Here is a 25,493-nt window from a genome sequence, read left to right on the forward strand (position 1 = left end):
TGTGAATGATGAATTTCTGAATCTCATCTCTTAAAGTTTCCCACATTTTAACAGAACCCAGAGATAACGACTCAGGATTTCTGAATCCTTCAGGCTGGACTTAAGTCTGAGCAACCTGGGCTAGTGGGAGGTGTCAGGGGGTGGGACTGGATGAGCTTTACAGTCCCTTCCAACCTGAATGATCCTGTGACTCCATGACCTCCACATCTTCCAGTGATTCCCTCCCTCCGTGCAGACCTCCCTTGCTGGTCTATTTAATCTCATGGACAAGATATCAAACCTTTTAAGAAGCCTCCCTTAAAGCTCTGCAAATTCTCTGGAAAGATTCCCATCAGGAAAAAAAGACCTTCAGCTCTGGCTTTAGGACCACAGAGGCGCTTCTTAGGACCACAGAGATGATCTTCAAATCAGCAGGAGGAAGATGGAATTAAACTCATGCTCCTCTTGCTGAGGTGACATTTTTCACTTGCCAAGTCCCAGTTCACCAGGTACACGGGGTGTTGTCATCGTAGAGTGACAAACATGCAAAATTAATTACGTTAATCAATTAGGCAAACGCTAAACACATCCTACACCAGAGCCGCTGTTTAAAGGATAAAGATAAATGAATAAACATAACCCAGGAGTTTGCAGGATCAGAAGTTACAAATTTTATTGTCTTTCATGACTAATTGGAGATTAAAGAAAGAGAAGGGAGAAGGAGACTTGGGCAGCATTAAACATCCCACACACCAGGAGGGAAAGGAAGAGCAGGACCAGAAACTCGCTGGGCAGCGGCTTCAGGGCACAGGAAAGCACTCAGGGGCGAAGGGCAGCAAAGAGGAGAAGTTCTACGGTGTCTAAGCACAGAGGGAAGAGCGTTCGGGGTGTTATCCACATTCCCATCCATATCCAAGACAGAATGAGCCGGGTGGGTTCAGTTGCCGCCGCAGCAGCCGCCGTTGCCGCCGCCGCAGCAGCTGCTGTTGTTGCTGCTGATGGTGTAGCAGCAGGACATGGGCATGCAGCAGGACTGCATGGGCATGCAGCAGGGGCTGCAGCACTGCATGGGGCTGCAGCACATCGGCGTCTTGCAGCACCGCGGGCTGCTGTAGCAGGTCACGGAGTAATTATTTCCACCGCAGCATCCTCCGCAGCAACCGTTGGGCATCTTGGGGGGTGGTGGGAGAGAAGGAGAGGCTGGAAGGAGCAGAGAGAGGCTGTGAGTGGGAGAAGGAGGTTTGAGAATATGGGGTTAAATCAGAGCTCTGTTCATGAATTCGTATTTGGGGGTTCAAGGAGGGGAAAGCCAGGGGTGTCTCGTTTGTAAATCGTGGCTGGAACTCCTCTGGGTTTTTCCTGCGGTGCAGGTGCCCAGCGACTCATTCCGAGGCATCCCTGGTGTCTGAGGAAGGGCAGCTCAGCATCAAGTTCTCACTCTGGGCCCTTCTGGAACATTCTCCGTCCCCTTGCCCTGCATGGCCCTGGTGATACTCCCAGAGCCTCCCCGGACATTTCCAGCTCGTGCCTGTAACTCCTCCTGCAGAGTTCGTAAAACCCCGACTTCCAAGCCCATCCCAGATCCCCAGCAACGCTTGGATACTGCTGCAAGATATCCAAAATTCCCCTTTGGGAAGTGTTAGGAGTTCTCACTTACCCTGCTGAAGAGTGAGGAGAGGTGAAGGCAGGAGAAGACGAGCGAATGAAGAGAGCTGGGCCCAGAGCCCTTTTATACTCCCAGCCAGCCTTCCTCCTGGAAGTGAGACAGGCATTGACCATTCCAACTTCCCTGTTTATCCATCCAAACCCATATTTTTTAGCCATATGTGTCGCCTGGAATTTGCATTTCGCCTCATTACTGCTGATCACCACCCTTGTTCTGCCTCGTCACGGTTTAGCCCAGAGATAATCAAAGGGCTCCCATGAAATTGGATGAATTTGTCCTCCCCACAACCTTGCGAGGGAGCCAAAAAATGCGGCCTCGTATCTGCTGGACAGAGATGTTCCGGGACTGACTCAGGAGCAGCTGGTGCTGAATCAGTGCGGGAGCCGAAACCGAACCCCGGCATCGTGCCGGTTGTTTCATCGGAATGGTGTTTGGAGCAAATTGGGAAAGTGGCAGGAAAAGGGGGTGTTTGTTCCCGGTCACCAGATGCGGACATGAGCAGGGATCAAGGAGTGTTTGGGATGTCTGAGGCTCAGTCACCCGCATGTGACTCTGTGCAAAACCATCGCGGAATGGTTCGGGTTGGGAAGGACACGTCCGACCAAACCCAGTTGCTCAGAGCTCCATCCAGCCTGTCCTTGGACACTTCCAGGTTTGGGAAGTTCTCGTTTTATTTATTCATTTGGATGGTTAGTAGTATTTTTATGAATGTTTTAATTAAACAGTTAAGGGGCTGCTCTGCCTGTGCAAGAGGCGGCACAAGGGACGGTGGCTCCGGGACTGGGTGTGATGCACCCCCAAGTCAACATTTCCCTCCTGCAGCCTCCCCTGGCATCCAGCTGAAATCCAGCTGGGTCCTGGGACCCTGGCCCTGAGCAGAACCCCCCTGGCCAGATCCCCAGTGGGGAGGGAGGGGTTTGGATTTGGTGCAGGGCCCTCTGAGGGTATTGGAAGGGGAAGAAGCCCAGAATGACCCAAAGGTGAGAAGATTGAAGTGGAAGAGAAGTGCCCAGCATGGAAACTGGTCCCAACTGGGCTGGTGGAGCTGAGTGGGAGGCAGGGACTCAGGAGGACAATTTGTTGAGGTGAAGCCATTTTCTGGGAGGGAGACAGGTCAAGGCAAGGCAGAGCCTTGGGCAGCTGAACCCTGGCAGGAACACCAGGGAGGAATTTTGGGAGGAATTTTTTCACGCTCCGAAATTGTAGCTCTCAGTTGAGGACCTTGCCACATTATCCTGTGAGCTGCCTAATGAGAGGATGGTGGATCCTGCCTGGCCAGTTCCCTGCTGCTGCCTGACATCCTCAGGGATCCCAGAGCTGCTCAGGAGAGGGGTCAGCCCAGGTGAGCTGAGACCGGCCACGAGGACGGTGACGGGGACCTTGGTTTGCTCTCTGTGCAGTGCAAGGGGGAGCAGATTGGGATTTCAGAGCTGTTTCATTCCTGCAGGAAATGCCAACAGCTCCTTCCCAGGCTTCCCTGGCATGAGAGCAATTCCTGGAGTGAAATACTGGAGAAGCAACGCAGGTAATTGTGACTTCTCCGTGAAGGGCAGGAGAACACGCGCGGCATTTCCTTCCTGGTAGGAGACAGAAATGCGCTTGGACAGATGCGTTCGTTAATTCACAAGGAGTTAATGGGGCAGAAGCAGAGGGATGCACTCCACTTGTGCCTCCTGAGGGAAATTTCCCACTGGCAAATCCTGCAGCTGTGAGAAGGGAATCGAGGTGGGCATTTCTCACCCTGGGTGCTCGTGCCCAGCTCTTGCTGGAACCAAAGTATCCGAATCCTTTTTGGGGAGTGGGATGTGGATCATAATTCCAACGAGGGACTGAAGCAGGGTGGAAACAGAGTCAGAAAAGGGCATTAAATACATCAGAAAGACAGCGGTGCAGAGCCCTCATGTTTTGATACAACCCCAACTGACCCTCGAAGGCAGCAGAGGTTTCTCAGCAGTTGTTTTACAGCTTCAGCTCAATACCTGGTGACTGAGTTTGGCAGAGGCAGAGCCTCCATGTCCTGCCAGGCTGTCTGCAGGGACTGGCTGTAGGTCCTGAGGCAGATCTTTGGCTGGCAGAAATCCACGGAGCTTTCCCAGTCGGGATGTGTCTGTGCCAGACTCCTTCAGAAAACATTCCCGTCCTCGGTGAGTTTACGAATTATTTTCATAGAATCAGAAACTGGTTTGGGTTGGAAGGGACCTTAAACATCAACCAGTCCCACCCCCTGCCATGGGCAGCGACACCTTCCACTATCCCAGGTTGCTCCAAGCCCCATCCAACCTGGCCTTGGACACCTCCAGGGATGGCGCAACCAGAAATTCCCTGGAAAAGCTTTGCCATGGCCTCACCACCCTCACAGGGAATGATTTCTTCCCAATATCCAACCTAAATTTCCCCTCTGTCACTCTGACCCCATTCCCTGTGTCCTGTCCCTGCAGTTCCTGGGGAAAAGTCCCTCTCCAGCTTCCCTGTAACCCCTCCAGGTCCTGTGAGGTGCTGTGAGGTCTCCAAACGACCTTCTCCTCTCCTATTTTCTTCCTATTTCTCTATTATTTTATACTGAGAGGGCAAATATCGCTCCCAGAGGTGCCAGAAACTCCTGTTTGAATTAATGTATCAGGGATGCCCTGATTTTCTTTGTGTTCCTCTAGTGAACACCTTGGAGACAGGAAAAAACACCAGGAAAAGGCGAAAAGTGCTGCAAAACCCTCTGGATCCATCAGCGAACAAACAGATCAACACCAGCAGGTTGCAGGGTCACAAACTACAGATTTTATTGGTTTTTTTCAGACAGATTGAAGCAAAACAGTGACGAAAAGAGTGAAAATCCCACACACCAGGAGGAAAATGAAGAGCAGGATCAGCGCTCCCGTGGGAAACTCGCTGGGCAGCGGCTTCAGGGCACATCACGAGCACGCGGTGAGAGAAGGCAGGAGAAGAAGAGGAGAAGTTCTACGGTGTCTAAGCACAGAGGGAAGAGCGTTCGGGGTGTTATCCATATCCCCATCCATATCCAAGACGGAATGAGCCGGGTGGGTTCAGTTGCCACCGCAGCAGCCGCCGCCGCTGCCGCCGCAGCAGCCGCTGTTGTTGCTGCTGATGGTGTAGCAGCAGGACATGGGCATGCAGCAGGACTGCATGGGCATGCAGCAGGGGCTGCAGCAGGGGGTGCAGCAGGGGGTGCAGCACTGCATGGGGCTGCAGCACATCGGCCTCTTGCAGCCCTTGGGGCTGCTATAGCAGCACACGGAGTAACTTCCACCGCCGCCGCAGCATCCGTTGGGCATCTTGGTGATGGGAGTGGAGGCGGAGCTGGAAGGGAAGGAGAGAGTTTGTCTTTTTCTCTGCTTGGATCTCCCAGGGGCTGAGGCAGCTTAAAGCATTCATATCCCCAAATCCATCCCAAACTGGCCGGGGAAGTGCCTGGTGTCCAGAATCCCAGGACAGCCTGTCCCAGGAATCACATTCCAGTGTTGGACTCCTGTGCTTTTTGGCATTTTGTCCAGCACTGGTTCTGCCAGAGAGAAACCGCTCGGGTGCTGCCCAAAACCAATCTCTGGTCCCAAACCCAATCTGTGATCCCAAATCTTCTGCAGTGTCCAGTCCCAAAGCAGGCAGCCCAGAAAATCCTGGAGAAGCCCACGGAAACAGAGTCCCAAAGTAAAGGCAAGTAGCAAAGTCCAACTTACCCTGCTGAGCAGTGAAGGGAGGAGAGGAGAAGTCGAGATGATCGAATGAAGACCCCTGGGTTGGGGAGCCTTTTATATGCTCCAAAGCCTCCTCCCCTGGAAATGAGGCATCCCTTGGCAATTCTGACTCCGTGGATCACCCGGGGTATCCCCTCACATGTCTTCCGGTGTTTAATCTTTACCTCTTTCTGTTTGCTCACCACCTCATTTGTGCCCCATAATTACTCGTCCAGAGGAACGACAGATGCAAATTTTCTAAAGGATTTGCGTTAATGGGACCGAGAGGGAGGGAGCTCTGAGCTATTCCCATCCAAAAGGAATGACACAGGGACACGGGGATGCTTAACAACGTGCCTGGGGGGAGCCAGGTGCTGAAGCAGTGGGACAACCACGCCCGGAACTTGGAACTGTCATTGCTCATGTGTCCCCTCTGCCCTTGGCTGGGACTTTTGGGGTCCAGTGGAAACTATTGGTCAGTGGGAATCCTTTTTTCCCTGCCTCCGTGGTCAATGTTTAGGCTGAAATTTCCCCTTTCTCAGTCTTGCTCTTGGGCCTCCCTTCAGGGTTCTGGGCCCTCACACCCCATTTTTTATTCTTGTTGTATTATTAAGATTTTTTTTCATTTTCATCCGTGGAATGGATGGATTGAGTCTAAATGGAGCGGCTTTCAAAGCAGCAGTACACACTGAAGGTTTTTCCCTGTGTTGGTTCCATACATCCCATTTTCCGAGATTACTCCAAAGATTTCTGACACTGAGGAGACTCGTGGTGATCACATTTGAGTGTTCACATGAGCAACCATGGCCACATGCAGAGCAGGGACAACTCCACGTTAGGAGGTGTTGATGGTGTTTCCATGTGATGAGAGGGGCCTCCAGTAAAAGATGGGAATTCCAGGATGCTGAGGCAGCACCAATTCATGGCAAAAAGAGGCGGCCATCACGTTCAGGAGACTCTGACTGTGAGGCTGACAGGATGGCAGGTGATCCCGGGTGACTGGGACGGGATCTGCCTTTCCAGGATGTGACCATGACCTGCTGTGACGTCGGGTGTCCCTTCTGGAATTGTCGCCAGGGGAGCATTGTTTTGGTCACTCAATAATCAAGAGTTGCCTGCAGGAAGAAATGTCCTCCTTGTGTAAACTCTCAAACATCTCCCCTGAATCAATCATTCATCGCATTTTTATCAGGGTTTATTGTTGCCTTGTTGGCCAGGACGATCCCAGTGTTGTAGTCATAGAAATATAGAATGGTTTGGGTTGGATGGAACCCCAAAGATCATCCAGTCCAACCCTCCTGGATGGGCAGGGACTCCTTCCACTATCCCAGGTTGCTTCAACCCCATCCAGCCCAGCCTTGGACACTGCCAGGGATGGGGCACCCATGGAATATCCTGTGCCAGGGCATCACCACCCTCCCAGGGAAGGATTTCTTCCCAATGTCCCATCTAAACCTGGCTCTTCTCCAGGCTGAACCACCCCACCACTCTCAGCATTTATGGCATTTTTCCTGCTCTTCAATGCCATTTATCCTGCACTTGGGTCAGAAATAACATCTACACCGAGATGGCCACATTCCATCCTGCGATGTCCTTGGAAACTTCCGGGAGTTTGAGTTGCAGGACCTATTTGAATCTGTTCCTGCATCTTTTCCAATGTAGGATAAGGCCACATTGGGTGGAGCTCTGGTCTAGCTGGAGGTGTCCCTGTCCATGACAGGGGTGTTGGAACGAGATGATTTTTAACGTCCCATCCAACACAAACCATTCTACAATTCTGTGATTCAAAGGTGGAATGAATATTCACAAGATCCCCTTAAGAGAATGCACTTTTATTAAATGTTCTGACATGGGATATCCTTCTGCCCTTGCGTTCTGCCTGCTGTACTGGAAATAAAAACCACCCTGAAGACCTGAGCAATGTTTTCAGAAGAGTCAAAGACATCGAGAAGATGATTTTAATGCAGATGTCTCTCGTGTGAAGATTGGAGGAAGCAAATCAAGCCAGAGCTCCAGGCATTTTCCCCAGACCTGCAATTCTCGAGCTGAGTCCTGCATTTGAATAGCAAAGAAAGTCCCAGCCAGGGAAGGGAGGTATCGTTGACTCACGGGTTTGCTATTTTAGGAATGAGGCTTTTAAACTGGATGCCAACCCCGGCTTTCATTCCAGGGTTGGTAGTCCAGGAACATGCGGGGGAAACGCTCTGCTACCGTAAAAATCATTCAACAATTTCAGGAGGTTCCTAAACTTTTATTTTTGGAAGATGGTGGTGGGAAGAAGATGCTGCCTGCTGTCCAGTGAGTAGTGAATTCCTCTTGGTACCTACTGGAATTCCCCTTCTGAGATCAGGGATGAGCTCCTGCGCACCTCAGAGCTGTCCACAGCTTCCTCCCGAGGCGCAGCTCCGATCTCTGCTCTGGGACCAGGGAGAGGACCCAAGGGAATGGCTGGGGCTGTGCCAGGGGAGGTCTAGGCTGGGTATTTCTGGAAAGTTCTTCCCCAGCTGGTGTTGGGCACTGCCCAGGCTCCCCAGGGAATGGTCACTGCCCTGAGGCTGCCAGAGCTCCAGGGGCACTTGGACAGCGCTATCAGGGACAGAGTGGGATTGTTGGGGTGTCTGTGTAGGGCCACGAGCTGGACTCCATGATCCTGGTGGATCCTTTCCAAGTCAGGATGTTCCAGGATTCTCCGGTTTATGGAGTGCTGTGTTTTCAGATGGTGCAGTTATGCCTCGTTCAGTCCTTGCCCTTTGAGTATTAATTACTTCAGCTTTTAGTTCTGCAGTAAAATCTGAGCTGAGGCAAATGATCAGGAGGGGCAAGAAGGGGTCCGGGAATGGTTTGGGCTGGAAAGGACTTTAAAGCTCATCCTGTTCCACCCCTTGCCATGAGACACCTTCCACTATCCCAGGGTACTCCAAGCCTCATCCAACCTGGCCTTGGACACTTCCAGGGATCCAGGGGCAGCCACAGCTCTGGGAACCCATTCCAGAGGATCAGGAATGCTCTGCTTGCTTCAGACACGACCTAATTTGTGCCAACAGCCTGGGCAGCTCTTTGTGTCCCAAATGTTCTGCTGTGCCACTGGAACACCTCCAGGACCTTGGCCAAAGGCACAGATGGTGCTGGAAATGAGGACAAACTCTGGGCAAAGTGACAAATCCCGGGCAAGGTGACAAATTAGGGGCAAAGCCATGTAAGAACAACCAAAAGACCAAATGTTGTGTTTTGCTTAATGCTAAATTTTATTGTCTACAAGTCAAGAGAGGAAATGAAGCGTGATCACAGTAACAGTAAAGATTTCCCAAACACCAAGAGAAGAATGAACACCCCACTAATATCTAATGCCTTATGCAATGGGTGATAAATTCAAGTGTACTCAAGACAGTCAACAATTAAAGGCAGTCAATAACTAAGAGACAGAAAGAAGCAGCAGCTTAAGCTTGAAAAGAAGAAGAAAATCGCTCCAAATTGGCTCCATCACGATGAGAACCAGAAGCAAACGAGCAGCTTTTCACCTCCTTGTGCCCGTTCTCCTTTCACACCAGGCTGGAGCCGTCAGAGCCACCCGGGGACAGCTCAGCAGCTCTTCTTGACACAGCACTGCTGGATGGGGATGCAGGGGACGCAGCACTTCCTCACGGGGGTGCAGCAAACCACCACCGGCTTCTTCACCACGCAGGAGCAGCAGGACAGGGACCCGCAGGGGCAGCAGCAGGGCCGTGGGACACAGCACACGGACTTCTGGCACACCTTGGTGCAGCACACGGACTTCTGACACGGGTCACAGCACACAGACTGGCACGGGTCACAGCAGGGCTTCTGGCACGGGTCACAGCACACAGACTGGCATGGGTCACAGCAGGGCTTCTGGCACGGGTCACAGCAAACGGTCTGGCATGGGTCACAGCAGGGCTTCTGGCACGGGTCACAGCAGCAGGACTGCTGGCAGGGATCACAGCAGGGCTTCTGGCATGGGTCACAGCACACAGACTGGCACGGGTCACAGCAGGGCTTCTGGCATGGGTCACAGCACACGGTCTGGCATGGGTCACAGCAGGGCTTCTGGCACGGGTCACAGCAAGGCTTCTGGCATGGGTCACAACACACGGTCTGGCACGGGTCACAGCAGGGCTTCTGGCATGGGTCACAGCAGGGCTTCTGGCATGGGTCACAACACACAGTCTGGCATGGGTCACAGCAGGGCTTCTGGCACGGGTCACAGCACACAGTCTGGCATGGGTCACAGCAGGGCTTCTGGCATGGGTCACAGCACACGGTCTGGCACGGGTCACAGCAGGGCTTCTGGCACGGGTCACAGCAAGGCTTCTGGCACGAGTCACAACACACGGTCTGGCACGGGTCACAGCAGGGCTTCTGGCATGGGTCACAGCAGGGCTTCTGGCATGGGTCACAGCACACGGTCTGGCATGGGTCACAGCAGGGCTTCTGGCACGGGTCACAGCACACGGTCTGGCACGGGTCACAGCAAGGCTTCTGGCATGGGTCACAACACACGGTCTGGCACGGGTCACAGCAAGGCTTCTGGCATGGGTCACAACACACGGTCTGGCACGAGTCACAGCAAGGCTTCTGGCATGGGTCACAACACACGGTCTGGCACGGGTCACAGCAGGGCTTCTGGCACGGGTCACAGCAGCAGGACTGCTGGCACGGGTCACAGCAGACGGTTTTCTTGCACGGCTCACAGCACACGGTCTTCTGGCACGGGTCGCAGCAGCAGGACTGCTGGCACGGGGAGCAGCACACGCTCTTCTGGCACGGGGAGCAGCACACGGTTTTCTGGCAGGGCTCGCAGCACACGACCCTCGGGCACGGGCTGCAGCACACGGTCTTGCTCTTCACGACGGAGCAGCATCCCGTGGAACAGCATCCAGTGGAGCACATGATGTTGGGAGAGGAGCGAAGGGTGGCCGGAGTGAGGACCTGGAACACAAAGGACTTTGAGATTCAACCCATCTTTCCACACTGGCCAGGCCCACTTCTACCCCGCTTCCTATTTCTTTGTCTTGAGTTGGAAACCCAAGATCCTCACGGGAATCGAGCCACCTGTTGCTGTCCCAGAAATATTTGAACTGTCCTGGGAGCTGCCTGCTCTGTGCTCATCCAGAACCTTCCCTCCCTGAATTTCCACCCCGAGAAGTTCATTTTCCACTGCTCTCTCCACCTTTAGCAAGAGACAATGCATCAACAGAAGAAGAAGAAGCATCGCTCCCAATTGGCTCCATCACAATGAGAACCTGGATTTCAGAGAGAGCTGTAGAGCATGGACTCCTGAAACCATCGAGCACTAAAACCATGGAATCATAAACCCATAGAATCATAAACCCATAGAATCACAAAACCATAGAATCACAAAACCATAGAATCAAAGAATGGTTTGGGTTGGAAGAGACCTTTAAAGGTCCATCCAGCCCAACGCCCTGCAGAGATCAGACACCAAGACACAACCTCAACTCACTGCTTGCCCAAAGCCGAATGAGAACAGAGGATCCCTGGTAGGAAACACTCACCGTTCTTGTTCTTGCTGAGAGCTGAAGGTGTGTGAGGAGCAGAGGCACCTGGAGACCTTTTATTGAGGTCGGAATTGTCCTGCCGGACATGAGGTACCCCCCAGCAATCCGTGATTTACGCACTAAGCCTGTACTTATTCACCGAATGGGCCTCCATGTGTTTAATCTTTGCCTCGTGGCTTTTGACCAACCCCTCAATTTTGGGTTATTATCAATTTGTTGTGTGAATTTTTTACAATTTTTTAATGTCAAGTTAATTCTTGTGGGACGCTGGAAGGGGTTGTTTCTGCTCGCTTTGCATATGGTAAGGCTGCTGCATGGAGATGATTAATTAACATAAAAATCCTAATTAAGATCGAGGTGCAGTGGATTCCAGAGCCGTGCAGAAGCTTCTGGACGTCAGTCTCTCCTTGATATGATTTTTAAAATAAAATTCCAGGAAGTGCAATTCCATGGTCCCATGCTTTGTGTTTGACTGCGGAAATGGTGGAGCCCAAAGTCCTTCTCTGAGGTGACCAGAAGGACAAACCCAGAAAGTTCTTGACATCTCATCCCACCCGTGCGTGGAAAACCACACGCCCTTGGCCTTGGAAGAGAATAATGGAATCATGGAATATCCCAGGCAGGAAGGGACCTACAGGGATCATCCAGTCCAACCTCTGGACCTGCACAGCCCCAACAATCCCACCGTGTGCCTGAGGTCGTTGTCCAAACTCTCCTTGAGCTCTGTCAGGCTCAAGGCCTTGCCAATATCAGCCATTTTCACTGCAAATTCATGGTGGGAATTTGGAACTGGGTTTGGGTCAAATCGGAGCCTGGATTTTTCCAATTCCTCTTTGATGTATTTAAATAAAAGCAAAATGCAAAACTGCTCTGGAAGTTTTGCATCCTGTTTATGCTCGGCATAACTTGATCTGCGAAATTCCTATTCAATTCTTTTCAGATTCAAAGATGCCCCGGAGTAATGGAAGAGCCACCTACGGATGTTCATTCTGGAATAACTCCGTGCTCAGCTCCCAGTCACCCCCTGGCAGCCATTAGTGCTGATGTTAATGATCGTGTCGTGATCAGTCATTAATGATGGATGTTAATATTTATTTTGCATAAAAGCTCCAAGGCCCCACGTGATGTTCTGGGCATCTCAAGGATCTCAAATTAAACCATGACTTTATAAAAAATGATCTCTCTTTGGTCAGGGGAAGCTCACGGGACCCACGGCTTTGAGTGACCCCAGGCTGGGAGTGACCAGGTGAAATGTTTGGTGGCTGAGGTCACCCCCAGGGCAACGGCTGCTCCTGCTGGGGGCTGAGCACCAAAGGATCCCCTACATCCCCGGAGACCCCCGACTTCTCCTGCCGTGAAGGAGGGGAGATTTGGGCTTTGTTTGCTCCTCCAGATCCTGGATGCTGAGGACACTTTAGGTCACCAGAACCTTCCATGTGACCCCTCTGTTTCCCCTCAGTTCTGCTCTTGATATTTGGCTACGGCACAATTGGAGGAGCTGGTCCTGCTTCCAAGAATTCACAGGACCATGAAGTCACCACTTCTCCAGGCAAGGTCACCCCAAGGTCAACATTCCTGTTCACTCCGAGCTCAATTTCCAATCGTGTTCAGTCGTGTTAATGACCTTGAGCCAGGTGCCGCCCATTATCACATAATTAGCGATTGAAATTGAACCTGCTGTGCACGAGGTCAACAAGCGAGGAGGCTTGGGGTGACCTGCAGGGGATTTCTGAGCCTGCAGAGAAGCGTCAGGAAACGCCAGCGTTAGAAATCCTGAGCAGGGAGGTGAAAGAAGAGAAGTTGGCCAAAATGAGGCTGTTTTTTGTTGACTTTGTACGGATTTGGTGCATGGATTCATCCAGTGGGCCAAAAACCCCCCCACTGTTAGAGCTGGATGTGAACAGAGGTGTTTAAAGCTCTGCAAGGTGGACCCACAGATCCATCACCGATTTTATACAGGAAAATATTCAAATTAGGGCCACGCAAATTTCCCAATTAAATTTTACACTGAGTGAAAGGACTCAGCAGGCTCTGAAAGATGCCCAGAGGAGCAGAGCTCTGTTTGGATCAGAGAGTTACGGATGCAGGAAAGCAATCCTTGCTGGGAGACAGCCGAGGCAAATTCCTCCTCGTTAATCCCTGGGGCTTTCCTCACAGTTTATCCTGGTTGTGGAATCCACTGGGTCGTTATTTGATGCATCCTCAGCAGAGCAGAAATGTCCCTTTAGGTGACCTGGAGCGGAGGGAGAGAGGATTTCTCTCACCAAATGTTTGTGGTTCTTCAAGGCCTCCCCACCCTCACAGGCAACAATTTTTTCCCTACATCCCACCTAAAACTCCTCTCCATCACTCTGAAATAACTTCCCTGTGTCCTGTCCCTGCATTTCCTGAGGAAAAGTCCCTCTCCAGCTTCCCTGGAGCCCCTGAAGATCCTGGAAGGGGCCCTGAGGTCTCCACACAACCTTCTCTCCTCCAGGCTGAACATTCCCAATCTCTGTAGGGGAGAGGCTCCAGTCCCTTTATCACCTTTATGGCCTTCTCTGGATTTGGAAAAGGAAATAAAATGTGCTGTGGTCAGTGACAGAGGAGAAAGTTGGAAGCTGGGGCAGCGCAGGGAAGTGAAACTCTCTACTTGAAGACCAAACCACTGCTGTGGCCAGGAAGCCTCAGAAGCTCAATTCCCACCTGCAGGGAGGGCAGGAATGAGTAAGAAAATTATTTTTTAAGGCTGGTGTGAGGCTGAGCCACCTCTTAGCAAGGGCCAGAGCCCCCAGGCAGGTGAATCATTCATTGCTCTCTGGCCCGGCTGCAACTTTTCCTTTTTAACCCATTCCTCTCTAATGAGCATTTTCTCCATAACCTATAAATAACTAATTCCAAATACTTATTGACCAACTGGTCATTTACTGGCTATTGCAGCACTCAGCTCATTCCAGGCTGTTTCCCACGCCAGGGGATGGGTGATGAGGGATGAATCACACCGGGGAAACCTTCGCTTACTTTACGCTGTAGAAACTGGTTAATTGAGGCTATTCCAAGTTCCAGACCCTGCAGGGTTTGCTTTTGTTTTGGTTCCAAAAATAGCAGCACCTCTGAAAGCAGAAACATGCAGGGAAAACATGAACACACAGGTCAGGCTGGAAACCTGAACCCCCAACATCTGCTGAGCCCAGGGCAAGGATTTGTTTCCCTCAGGAATTCACCCCACGTGCTCCTGGCAGCACTGCTGGGCCTGCAGGCATTTTCCATGGATTTCATGTTTCCTTGGCATTCCTCGGGCTCCAGGGCTCCAGGGATTAAAGCACAGTTCCAAACCCACAAGAAAACAGAGATGCCACCAGACCAGCACAGAATCCCAGAGTAATCGCAGAGAAAAGAGCTCCCAGACCACCGAATCCAACCTGTGCCCGATCCCCACCTTCTCACCCAGCCCAGAGCACTGAGTGCCACGTCCAGGCTTTCCTTGGACACCTCCAGGGATGGAGGCCACCTCCAAACCTCCCTGGGCAGCCTCTGCCAAGGCCTGACTGCCCTTTCCAGGAGGAAATTCCTCCTGATGTCCACCCTCATCCTTCCCTGGCACAGCTCGAGGCCGTTCCCTCTTGTCCTGTCCCTGTTCCCTGGGAGCAGAGCCCCAAATCCCCCCTGGCTGCCCCCTCCTGTCAGGGAGTTGTGGAGAACAAGAAGGTCCCACACTATTCCTGCTATAGTCCAGGTGCCATCGGCCTCTCACCCACCTGGGCACCCCTGGGCTCACGTCCAGCTGCTCCCACCAGCACCCCCAGCTCCTTTCCCAGCTTTCCAGCCACTCTTCCCCCAGCCTGGAGTGTTCCACGGGGTTATTGTGACCCAAGGGCAGGACCAACCCCGTTGACCTTGTTGACCCTCACCACGTTGGCCTTGGCCCATCGATCCAGCCTATTTAACGGAGCACTGACTGAAAACATCCACCACTGTTAGGTCGGCTTGAAACACCATTTTTATTGTCTTGCTGGAGAACGAAGCAGCAAAGCAAGAAGGGAACCATTCCCAACGCTGGCAGAGGAAAGATAAAGAGCTCAGAGCTCCTTAAACGAGAGGTTTCATCCTAAAACTGCATCACCTCCTACAGTTTTAGAAGGCTTTGCTTGGAGAGAAGTGACAAAGCTGAACAGCCACGAGCACTGGGGCGAGCTGGAAGCTTCGGGTGAGGAGTGATCCGGCGCATCCCAGTGCCAGGGGCAGGTTCCGCTCTCAGTACTTGGGGTATGACGGTGGCAGCTTGCAGATGTTCTTGGTGACCTGGGGGCAGAGCGGGGGGCAGGAACGCTGCATCGGGGGGTAGCAGGGCTGCACCGGGGGGTAGCAGCGCTGCACTGGTGGGTAGCAGGGCTGCACCGGGGGACAGCAGGGGGTCACGTAGCTGAACTTCTGCACAGGCTGCCTCTGGATGGTGTAGTGGCACGAAGGCCCCGAGTGGCAGGAGGAGCTGGATCGGTGGCAGGAGGACTCGTAGTCGTGGCAGGACCCGCGGGAGCACATCTTCCTGGAGTTCTGGCAGAGCTGTTTGGAGCAAGGGATCAATGTGGTGAGAGGAGGTGCTGATTCACTTCTTACGTTCCCCCTCCTTTTTCTTTTTAATGGTATTTTTCTTGAGATCTCCAGTGAAATGTTTCTCTCTTTGTTTCACCTGCCCAATCCAGTCCCAACGCACCCTGGATCTGCTGGGCATGCTCTGGGGATTGGGGTGTGAAATCAGGTCCCTGAGAATCAATTGGAGCCCCAGGAGCCCATCTCCCAAACCTCAGTTCCTGCAGAGTTTGTGTCACCTGAGGATCCCTCCGTGGGCTGCACCTTTCCTGGGAATCCTTGTCCCTCCATCTGCCATTCCCCACCCCTTAGAGGCATTTCCCTAAATCCCAGCTCCCACGAGATCCATAAAAACCCCTGGTGGAGGTTTCCTCTCTGTCAGCAAGAACAGAAGCAGTGAAATTGGTCTTACCCTCTTCAGCTGCAGCGAGAAGTTTCTGGAAGCGAAGGCGAGTGACTGCCGAGGACGGTGCTGAGGGACCTTTTATACTCTCCCGAGGTTATCTGGGCCATGAGGCACCTCCTTGCGATGACACTTTAATTAATTCCACATTCAATCCCGCAGATGTTTGCACTTCCCCTGTTTTTAGGTGTTCCCTCTTTGACGCACCGGGTCCCGTCCCATCGGTGATTCCTGAGGCAGGGATTTTGGAAGGCAGCTCTCTCCCATTTCCTGGAGACTGACACTAATGTGATGGTTGTTAATTAGGGACAAGGGACAACTGGGATTGCATCAGGGGCAGAAAGGATTCAGAAATGCTGACTCCTGGGGTTGGTCTCCTGTTGGGTGGCAGCTCAGGATTTTAATTCCCCTGTTGTCGAATGCCAAGAGGAAATGGGATTACCAGCTGCAATTCCTGGGGATGGCACAATGCTGGAAAATCCGGCGGGATCTCCTTGGCTCCCTGGAATGGCGAGAAATAAAATGTTTCTGATTCTTCACGTGTCCCTGGACTTGGCAGATGACTGGGATGATCCCATCAGGTTGTTCCACGTGAATCAAAGGTTATTAATGTGTAAGATTAGAGGATAACATCTGACTCTGAGCTCTGCATGAGGTTTGAGGATATTCAATTTTCCCACTCCTTGGTTTCTCTTTCTTTCAGTGATTCCTCACATTTTTTTCCACCTGACCTCACCAAAGGATTCAGAGAAGAGGAGCTGGAGTTTGAGCAAATATTGGGTTTTGTCACTACTGGTGGAAGTTTGGGCCCTAAAGCTGGATTTATGACCTTGTTTGACTCAGAATTTGAAGTGTAAGAAAAGGAAACTCCTCAACCTGGGAAAATGTTGCCCATTAGAGCAATTCACTGACTGGGAAGGGAAGACCTCCCAAATTGGGGGTGTCCCACAGCTTTTCTCCAGGCTAAAGGCAGCCAGTTCCTTGTGGTGAGTTTTGTGGAGCAGGGGAGGATTGCAGGAATTCCTCAGGGATGTTTGGTGACTCAGGTGTGCGTCCCTCAGCAGCCTTGCAGGTGACAAAGTGGGAGCATGTGTGACAGTTCTCCTTTTGTCCAGGCTTTGGCCTGGAGCATCACATTGATGTTCTCCAAAATCTTTCTACCTCCTCAACAGACTTCCAAAAACACCCAAAAAACATCTCTGAGTCTTTCAAATTCAGGGCCTGCTCAGGAAAACGGGATCTCGAAATTCTCATTGTCCTTTGCTCGCAGTTCTTTCAGAGGAATTTGGGCCTTCTGTTTTCAGAGGCTCAAAGGGTTTCAGATGTTTGAAAATTTATATGCAAGGTCTGAAATAGAGCTCGGAGTCAATTATTACATATTGAGAAAGAGCATTTTGAATGAGGTTGGAAAAGCCCTCCGAGATCATCAAGTCCAACCTTTGACCATCTCCCCCTTTCCTTTACTGATGTGCTTTCTATTCATTCCCAAATAAACCCGGGAATTATTGCCCACCAAATATTGGGATACTTTGGAAATACGGAGAAATTTGAATTGAAAACCCCTCAAAAAAAAAAAAAAAAAATCAAGGAAAAAGAGAGTAAAGGAATTCAAAGGCAACGAGGGTCTCATGAATCAGATTTATTGTTTCCCACACCCAGACGAGTCTGAAACAGAAGTGCAAGACAGAGAAAGATTCCCAACAAAGTAACGATGCCAGAAATAATTAGAAAGGACATTTCCCAAATAATTAGCAAGAATGACACCATGAATATTAATTAGGGGAGCATTTCATCCCCACCAGGATCCCACATGGCAGAGACCCAGGGATTTCAGCGTGGATGAGACGAGCCGAGGTCGGAGCGTCCAAGGGAGGAGCCGGTGGCTCCAGCTGCCGGGACTGGATCCTGTTCAATACTTGGGACATGCCGGTGGCAGGGTCCAGATGTTCTTGGTGTACTGGGGGCAGTAGGGGACCTGGGGACAGCAGGGGACCTGGGAACAGTAGGGGACAGGGGGACAGCAGGGGACAGGGGGACAATAGCGCTGCACGGGGGGACAGCAGGGCGTCACGTAGGTGCATTTCTGCACTGGCTGCCTCTGGATGTAGTGGCAGGAGGGCTCCGGCTCGTGGCAGGAGGAGCGGGATCTGAGGCAGGAGAACCAGGATCTGTGGCAGGAGGAGCGGGAGCCGTGGCAGGAGGACTCGTAGTCGTGGCGGGACCCGCGGGAGCACATCTTCCTGGAGTTCTGGCAGAGCTGGAGGGAAGAGAGAGATTGTCAGGCTGGGACAGCTGCCCCACTGGGACCTTCTGCGTTTTCCTTGGCTCTTGTTCAGGACTGGAATGGGAAATGTTGTTTCCCTCTGTTTTGTGATGTATGGGACATTGTGACCCTTCCTTTTGGAGGACACTGCATGATGGTCCAGCTCTGATGGGAATTTCCCTCCCAAGATGCTCCTGTTGGCTTTTTAAGGTAAAATTTCCTTCTAAAACTGCTCTGACTTGTCTGATCTCTCACTGTCTGCATCACCTGCCAGTCTGGGAATGAATTCCTTGCTGGCTCCCAAAGACTCCATGTCTTTGCAGATCTGCTCCTTCGATTACTCCTATTTTTCTGTCATCCCACCCGTGAGCAAACCAAACACTCCTTGTGCGTATTCAGGCACCCAATCATCAAAAATAAGGAATTTCTAAGACAAAAGCAAGGTCTAAACACAGAACTCTGTGAACTCCTGCTGCTCAAGAGTAGATAAGTCAACATAATCCAACTCACCCTTGGCTGGAGCAAGAGGAAGAGCACGGGGAGCTGATGCTGAGTGAAGGATGGACAGGGAATGCTGGACTTTTATATCTCCCAAAGGGTTGTCCCAGGAATTAGGCACCTCTTGGCAATGCTGACACAAACCCTCATATTCATATTTATCTCCTGTGTCTCATTTTTAGCATTTCCGACTTGACGCAGTCAGGAAAAAACCACTGATGACTTTTTCCTCAGCACTTTAATAAGCAACGAATTTCCCAACCTGCTTAGAAGGGAATTTTGGAGGCAGTTGCATATTTCCATGGCAAAAATGAACCTATCCCTGGAGTTATTAAGTGATTTGTCGTTGGGCAACTGGGATTGCATCAACTCCGGAGGGTTGACTCCTTCCCGGCGTGCTGCCCCTGGTTCTCCGTGGCAGACTCACATTTTGATTGATAGGTTTTTTTTCCTGACACAAGGGACTGTAATTAAGAGCCACAACTCCCAGGGACTTCATTAGAGGGAGGTCCTGGTGACTACCTCGGACCCAACGCCTCAGCTCCGGAGGTGACGTCAAAAGGACATCCTCAATCCCAATTTTTTCCATTCTGTTTGCAAACCATCAGCTGTTTTTTTGTTTGTGCCACAATATTTTCCTGTTCACGTTCCTCCTGGATGGTCACCCCAAGACAAGGGGGTTTCAAATCCCCTGCAGGAAGGGTTTGCGTGAGGATTTCACCTCTTGGCAACCTGTTTTCAACCCCAAATTTCTGTGGGGTCCCATCTTATTGAAGCAGTTTTGTAACTTTTATTCATTCCAGCATTTCGCTCTTCACTTTCAAGTTTCCCTCAGATCAGCCCAAGATTTTAGGACAATAAAATGGGTGATTGTCCCTTTCCTGTGATTTTTTTATCCAGGTGAGTGCCTCAGGAACAACTCATGGCTCAGGGCATGAGATGATCTTTAAGGTCCTTCCCAACCCAAACTATTTTATGATTCTATGATCCTTTTTATTTATTTTTCTAGGCCGCGGTTTAGAAACCCAAAGGATTCAAGAGAATCTTTTAGAGCCAGTCCTTGCTTAGGAAAATCTGAAGTCTTCTGGAAACTGTTGTGAGCTGTGAGTGATGTGGAAATGCTTCATCTGTGTGGAGAAAACTCCTTTTTGGGGGAGGTCCCTGTGTCAGTTCTCCGTCAGGCAGGAGGAATTCATGGAATCAGGGAATCACAGAATGATTTGGGTTGGACGGGACATTAAAGATCAGCTCATTCAACTCTCAGAGTTATTAATTTAAGCTGAGTCTGGTTGTTGAGCTCTCGGGGAAGCTGATGCAGCCACAGAGCCTGTTCTGGAACTGGTGTCTCCGCTGGACTGGGAGATAAGGAAAGTCTGAGGTTGTAAAAAGTACAGAGAGATCTCAAACTTATTTTAAGTGTCTGCAATTGTCATGGAAAACAGTAATTTGGAGCTTGGTGAAAGAAGTAAGGTTAGGAAAACCCACGAGGTGCTTATTTGCATTTATTAGACACCTCAAAATGTTTGTGACTCTGACTCAGAGGGACAAATGAAGTGTGAGGAGCTGCTGAGGAGGGGACTGAACGAGACAGTTCTGCACTAAGTGGAATCCTGGAATGGGTTGGATGGGAAGGGACCTTTAACATCATCCAGTGCCACCCCTGCCATGGGCAGCGACACCTCCCACTGTCCCAGGGTGCTTGGACTTGGACACTGCCAGGGATGGGGCATCCACGGAATACCCTGGGCCAGGGCCTCCCCACCCTCCCAGGGAGGAATTCCTTCTGGATATAAATGTATAAATAAGTATTCTGTATATCAATATGAAAATAAGCAGGGTGCAAATGAGGTCCCTGAGCATTCACCTGCTCCAGAAATGCCTCTGGAATCACTGGCTTTCATGATTTTGAAATTTTAGGGACATTTTGTGCTCAGCTTGAAGAGCAAAGAGTGAGAAGTGGCGACTAAGAAGTCAGAAGTAACAATTATTCTGAAGTAAAAAGGTCAAAGAATAAACAGACCATATATTTATTTTACTTTTGGAAATCAAACTTTATTCTTTTGGCGGTTGTCACATGGGTGAAAAGCAGCAAGAATCCTTCCCAGGATGAGTCTGAGATGGGTCTTGCGTGCTGAGCAAATTAAACCAAATAGGAGCAAAACCAGCAACCAAATTCTAACCACGGACGAGGAATTCGAGGAGCAAATTAAAACTGGGAATAAAGAACCATCGATTCAAGCTTTAGGCATGGAGAGCATCCCAGGCAGCAGCGATCCAGTGCCGGGGCTGGATCCTACTCTCAGTACTTGGGGTATGACGGTGGCAGCTTGCAGATGTTCTTGGTGACCTGGGGGCAGAGCGGGGGGCAGGAACGCTGCATCGGGGGGTAGCAGGGCTGCACCGGGGGGTAGCAGGGCTGCACCGGGGGATAGCAGGGGGTCACGTAGCTGAACTTCTGCACAGGCTGCCTCTGGATGGTGTAGTGGAATGAGGGCCCCGAGTCGTGGCAGGAGGAGCTGGATTCATGGCACGAGGTCTCGTGGCTGTGGCAGGACCTGCGGGAGCACATTGTCCTGGAGTGGTGGCAGAGCTGGAGGGAAGAGAGGAACGGTCACAGCGGGCACGAGCTTATAGACATTTGTTCTGGGATTCCCCATTTTCTTCCTAATTTCCAGTTTTTCAGGGGTGAGAAAGCAGTGTCAGTGTTGGTTTGGAGGTACTTTAATCCCTCACTAAGCCCAGGATCCTTTATGGATGGGACTTGATTTCCTGAGAAAAATTCCAGAGAAAAATGGTCCAAACATCCATTTCCCAAGAGCAGCTCCAGACCCTCTGGTTCCTCGTGCGTGGAAATCTCCAAGTCCCTTTTCCACAAAACCCTCTGGCTTTCCTCTCTCTGTATTTTCCACCCTTTCTGTTGCTTTGGTTTGACTTGAGCCTCTGCTCAAGGCCTTTATTTGTTTTATTTTGGCATTTGTTTTAATAATTTGCTCTTGTGGATAACAAGAACTTGGTCTTCATCACGACCAAGATCCAGAGGTGAGGAGGAAGTATCCAACACTTCAATTCTACCCAAACTCACAGGAAATCATCCAGTTTCTTAAAGAATTTCCAGGAGAAGAAAAAAATTGGACTCACCCTTCTAGCAGTGGGGATGGAGCTGTTTTGGAGCAGAGCAGCGAGCGAAGGAAACTGGGATGGGAAACCTTTTATACTTTTACAAAGGGTTACCTGGGACATGAGGCATCCCTAATTACAGCTCCCATTTCTATCCGCTGTGTTCAGCTTCCCGTATTTTCCCTTTGATGCTCTGTGCTTTCAGCATTGTAATTATTAATAGCTCGTTAATTCCTTCACGTCCCTATGAACGAGATTGGAAGGAATTTCACGTGAAGTGACGCCAGCACTGACACCAATGGATCTGCTCGTGGACAACGTGGATCAGGTGGGAGAGGGGTTTGTAATCTGGAAATGCCAATTCCTCAGGGTCACATGGACCAGGAGCTCAACGGGATCGACTTCCACGTCAACGACAGGTGGTTATTGGTGTTAATCCCTGCGGATTAGGTTTGGGGCAGGAATACTCCAGAGGAATTGCCCAATGGGGCCGGATATCTCAATCAGAGATTTGCATTAACCCGAATCTGTCCTTCACTGATGATTCCAACCTGCCTGCCCATCAAGGATTTCTCCTCCAGGTGCCCACCAAAGCCACAAGGTCACAGGTCCTGCCACCAAACCTGCTCCAGAGTGGGCTCCTGTCCATGAGTTCACAGGTCCTGCCACCAAACCTGCTCCAGAGAGGGCTCCTGTCCATGGGCCCACAGGTCCTGCCACCAAACCTGCTCCAGAGAGGGCTCCTGTCCATGGGCCCGCAGGTCCTGCCACCAAACCTGCTCCAGAGAGGGCTCCTGTCCATGGGCCCACAGGTCCTGCCACCAAACCTGCTCCAGAGAGGGCTCCTGTCCATGGGCCCGCAGGTCCTGCCACCTCTGTGGATCCCCATCCACCAAAACCTGGCCAAGCAAACCCACCCTGGGGCTTTAGGTGCTGTTTTAGTCTGGTTCTGCAACATGGTGTGGGCAGTTGTATCAAGTCCTGGGACAGGAGGGTTTGAGGTGAACAGAATCCCAGATTTCCAGAACCATTGAGGTTGGAAAAAAACTCCAAGACCCCTGAGCCCAACCTTTGACCAATCCCAACCTTGTCAACCAGACCAGAGCACCGAGTGCCACGTCCAGGTGTTCCTCCTGCTCACACTCCCAGAGGTGTTTTTGGTTATTTTCTCTTCTGATTTTACTCAGAATTCTTTAATTTAGGACAAAGTGTTGCTGTTGCTGTCCTGCTTCCAGCACTTCTGGAATGATCTCAGGGATGACAGGGAGGACAGGGATGAAGCTCAAGAGAAACATAAACACAACAATGTGAGGTAGGAGACACTTCGGGAACCTGGATTTTCCCGTGAATCACGGGTGAACTTTGGTCTTCCATGCCTGGGTACAAGTCATGCCCATCTGACCCATCAATTACATCTTCTTGTCCCATAAAAGGCAGGAATGTGTCAACATCAGGATGGCACTGGGGATTAGGCACAAGGGATTTGGGGTGATGCTCTGCTGACTCACTGGGATCCCTCAAACTGGTGCATTCACAGCTGAGCTTCAGTATCCCAGCGTACAGAATGGACCCAGAAACACTTCCCTGCAAGGTTTGGTTTAGGCTGTAGTTAGACAGCACTTTTAGGGATTTTTGGGCATGTGTGGGAGGAGATTTGCTGTCACGTGAGAGAGGTGAGGAGGGAAAAATGAAAAAAAATGGGTTTCAGGTGTAAATTTCAGGAACTGAGGGCAGGAAAGAGAAATGTCTGAGGGCAGGAGAGTGGAGGAACCCAGAGTGCTGAGAATATTTCTCTGTCTGTTTTGAAGGGTTCTTACCTCCCTGAACAACACTGTTTTAGCTTCAAATCTTGGAAAAAATTACCAATGGTCAGACAAGATATAGAAAATACAGTGGTGTGAATTAGGTGATAGACTACTATGTAAGATTGTCACAGGGTGAAAAATTTAGAGGTTTTGGGCTTCTCGTTGTAGTACATAGATAAGAGTAAAAAAGATCAAAATGGAGGATTGTTGTTGTTCTCTAAACCTTCTTCTCCTTCTTCTACTGCTCCATGTTCTGCAGTAAAAGTAGTTTGGGATGATTGGATAGAAAATTCCGCAGTTCCTGGCCGTGTTACTGAATAATTGGTAGGAAAGTGAAAATAATGTACGTTTTTAGTAACTATTGGTTAAAATATCTTTAAAAGGCTGTGTAAATCTTGATAGAGAGGCCTCACTCCTGCCTTTCTGTGCTCTATGCTGTACCTGGGTCACACTAGTGGCTCTGTTCCTCTGATAAGACTTAATAAACAACTATCTGGAAGCATTGAAACTCAAGGAAAAGTCTCAGTTTATCTTTGAAACTCCTTGCAAGGACTTTTATAAAATTATCTCCCATCTGGAGGGACTTGATTTACAGCACGGTTCAGTGTCAGGAGAGGGCAAAGCCCCCATTTGCCAGGAGTGGCTCACTGGGGAAGCTTCCAGCTCCATAAAATGTGGGATGAGCAGCTGGAGCTGAGCAGCAGAGCTGCCACTCCCCTGTTGTTGGCTGAGGGGGTTTCACCAACGGTCTGGAACATTTATTATCCACAGACTCTGTGTTTACGCACTTGGCTCTGCCTGAACCCATCTGTGGTGGTTGTAAACAGTGCGAGAGGGAGAGATTTTCCCTGGAATGTTTCTCTGCAGGGATTCAGTGCCTTCGCTGCTGAGGCCTTTGTGGCAGGGGAAGGTGGGGACCATTTCCTGCTGGAGTTCTGCAACCTTTCCTGCAGCCTCTCCTGCTTTCCTGCTTCACTCTGCAGATGTGTGAGGAGATAGCAGAACTCCAGCTCAGGGGAGATTCCCGGCCTCCATTCCTCAGGCCCTTCCCAAGCTTCCCCTTCCACGAGTGACACAAGCTGGATGGCTCCAGCTCAGCCGGGAGCGTAGGTGAAACCTTGGATTGCTTAGAAAGGATTCGCATTGGAGATTTTATCTCCTCTTCCCACAAAGGTTTTCAGTCAGACTCAAACCCGAGCTGGAGCCTCTTGCCTGGCTGGGTTTCAACCCTTGTTGGCACAGGGTGGGTTTGGCACTGCCAGAGGGGTGTTGGGGCATGGGGACTGGCACTGGCACCACTCGATGTCCCTGTGCCAGGCTGGAGCCGCACGTTCCCGACCCCGACGTTCATTCCTTGCTTCTGCAATCATGGACCTCGCACCTGGGATTGAGGCTCCTCGTTATTTTAATTAAGAGTAATAATAAAACAAGTGCTAATAACACGTTCCTTGTTCCTTTCAAAGGTTCAGCACGAACCCAGGGCTAATTAAATATCTCGTGCATTACACACAGCGCTGCTCTCGTCCCGCAGAGCCACCGAGTGCCGCAGCAATCGGCCTGGTGGGCTCTGGGAGAGAGCCCAGGGACATGTCTAGTGCAATGGGAAATCCAGCTGCTGATTTTCACGGACATCTGTTCATCTGAACTTCCTATTTTTCCTTTCGCATCTACAAAGAGGGGCTCAGAACTTTTATGGTTTAAGTCAGTTTAAACCTCGGGAGGAACTGGGAGTGTTTTTTCTCATTCAAGAGAGACATTGAGGATCTGGAGCATGTCCAGAGAAGGGAACGGAGCTGGGGAAGGGGCTGGAGCAGCAGGGAAAGGGTCTGGAGAACTCCTGAGGGAGCTGGGGGGGCTCAGCCTGGAGAAAAGGAGGCTCAGGGGGACCTTCTCTCTCTCTCTCCCACTCTCTGACAGGAGGCTCAGGTTGGAATCAGGAGGAATTTCTTCCTGGAAGGGGTGGTCAGGAG

At 50.9% G+C, this 25,493-nt stretch overlaps 6 protein-coding genes across 7 annotated transcripts; all 6 read right to left on the minus strand.

Annotated features, from left to right (window-relative positions):
* Positions 1-626: 626 nt before the first annotated feature.
* LOC125318324 (keratin-associated protein 5-9-like) lies at positions 627-1,720 on the minus strand. Of its 2 annotated transcripts, none has more exons than XM_048288921.1 (2): positions 1,637-1,720; positions 627-1,179 (listed from the first exon to the last, which is right to left on the minus strand). In XM_048288921.1, exon 2 carries the CDS (start codon positions 1,148-1,150, stop codon positions 917-919), a length of 234 nt encoding a protein of 77 aa, XP_048144878.1. In that variant the 5' UTR covers positions 1,151-1,179; positions 1,637-1,720; the 3' UTR covers positions 627-916. The 2 variants fall into 2 exon arrangements, with proteins under 2 accessions (XP_048144878.1, XP_048144879.1); XM_048288922.1 differs by having other exon boundaries at positions 627-1,199; positions 1,637-1,673.
* A 2,674-nt stretch (positions 1,721-4,394) lies between these two features.
* LOC125318321 (keratin-associated protein 5-3-like) lies at positions 4,395-5,443 on the minus strand. The gene is made up of 2 exons (XM_048288920.1): positions 5,335-5,443; positions 4,395-4,957 (listed from the first exon to the last, which is right to left on the minus strand). Exon 2 carries the CDS (start codon positions 4,930-4,932, stop codon positions 4,684-4,686), a length of 249 nt encoding a protein of 82 aa, XP_048144877.1. The 5' UTR covers positions 4,933-4,957; positions 5,335-5,443; the 3' UTR covers positions 4,395-4,683.
* Positions 5,444-8,552: 3,109 nt separating this feature from the next.
* On the minus strand, positions 8,553-10,970 carry LOC125318240 (keratin-associated protein 10-4-like). Its single transcript, XM_048288825.1, has 2 exons — positions 10,866-10,970; positions 8,553-10,278 (listed from the first exon to the last, which is right to left on the minus strand). The coding sequence occupies exons 1-2, from the start codon at positions 10,953-10,955 to the stop codon at positions 8,911-8,913; spliced, it is 1,458 nt and encodes a 485-aa protein (XP_048144782.1). The 5' UTR covers positions 10,956-10,970; the 3' UTR covers positions 8,553-8,910.
* Positions 10,971-14,829: 3,859 nt separating this feature from the next.
* On the minus strand, positions 14,830-15,955 carry LOC125318320 (putative small proline-rich protein 5). Its single transcript, XM_048288919.1, has 2 exons — positions 15,850-15,955; positions 14,830-15,410 (listed from the first exon to the last, which is right to left on the minus strand). Exon 2 carries the CDS (start codon positions 15,387-15,389, stop codon positions 15,102-15,104), a length of 288 nt encoding a protein of 95 aa, XP_048144876.1. The 5' UTR covers positions 15,390-15,410; positions 15,850-15,955; the 3' UTR covers positions 14,830-15,101.
* Positions 15,956-17,464: 1,509 nt separating this feature from the next.
* LOC125318313 (putative small proline-rich protein 5) lies at positions 17,465-18,722 on the minus strand. Its single transcript, XM_048288912.1, has 2 exons — positions 18,614-18,722; positions 17,465-18,097 (listed from the first exon to the last, which is right to left on the minus strand). The coding sequence occupies exon 2, from the start codon at positions 18,074-18,076 to the stop codon at positions 17,750-17,752; it is 327 nt and encodes a 108-aa protein (XP_048144869.1). The 5' UTR covers positions 18,077-18,097; positions 18,614-18,722; the 3' UTR covers positions 17,465-17,749.
* A 1,905-nt stretch (positions 18,723-20,627) lies between these two features.
* On the minus strand, positions 20,628-21,825 carry LOC125318272 (putative small proline-rich protein 5). The gene is made up of 2 exons (XM_048288866.1): positions 21,740-21,825; positions 20,628-21,191 (listed from the first exon to the last, which is right to left on the minus strand). The coding sequence occupies exon 2, from the start codon at positions 21,168-21,170 to the stop codon at positions 20,901-20,903; it is 270 nt and encodes an 89-aa protein (XP_048144823.1). The 5' UTR covers positions 21,171-21,191; positions 21,740-21,825; the 3' UTR covers positions 20,628-20,900.
* Between the last annotated feature and the right edge of the window lie 3,668 nt (positions 21,826-25,493).

This window comes from Corvus hawaiiensis, chromosome 29, assembly GCF_020740725.1.
Source record: "Corvus hawaiiensis isolate bCorHaw1 chromosome 29, bCorHaw1.pri.cur, whole genome shotgun sequence".
In the NCBI taxonomy this organism is placed as follows: Eukaryota; Metazoa; Chordata; class Aves; order Passeriformes; family Corvidae; genus Corvus; species Corvus hawaiiensis.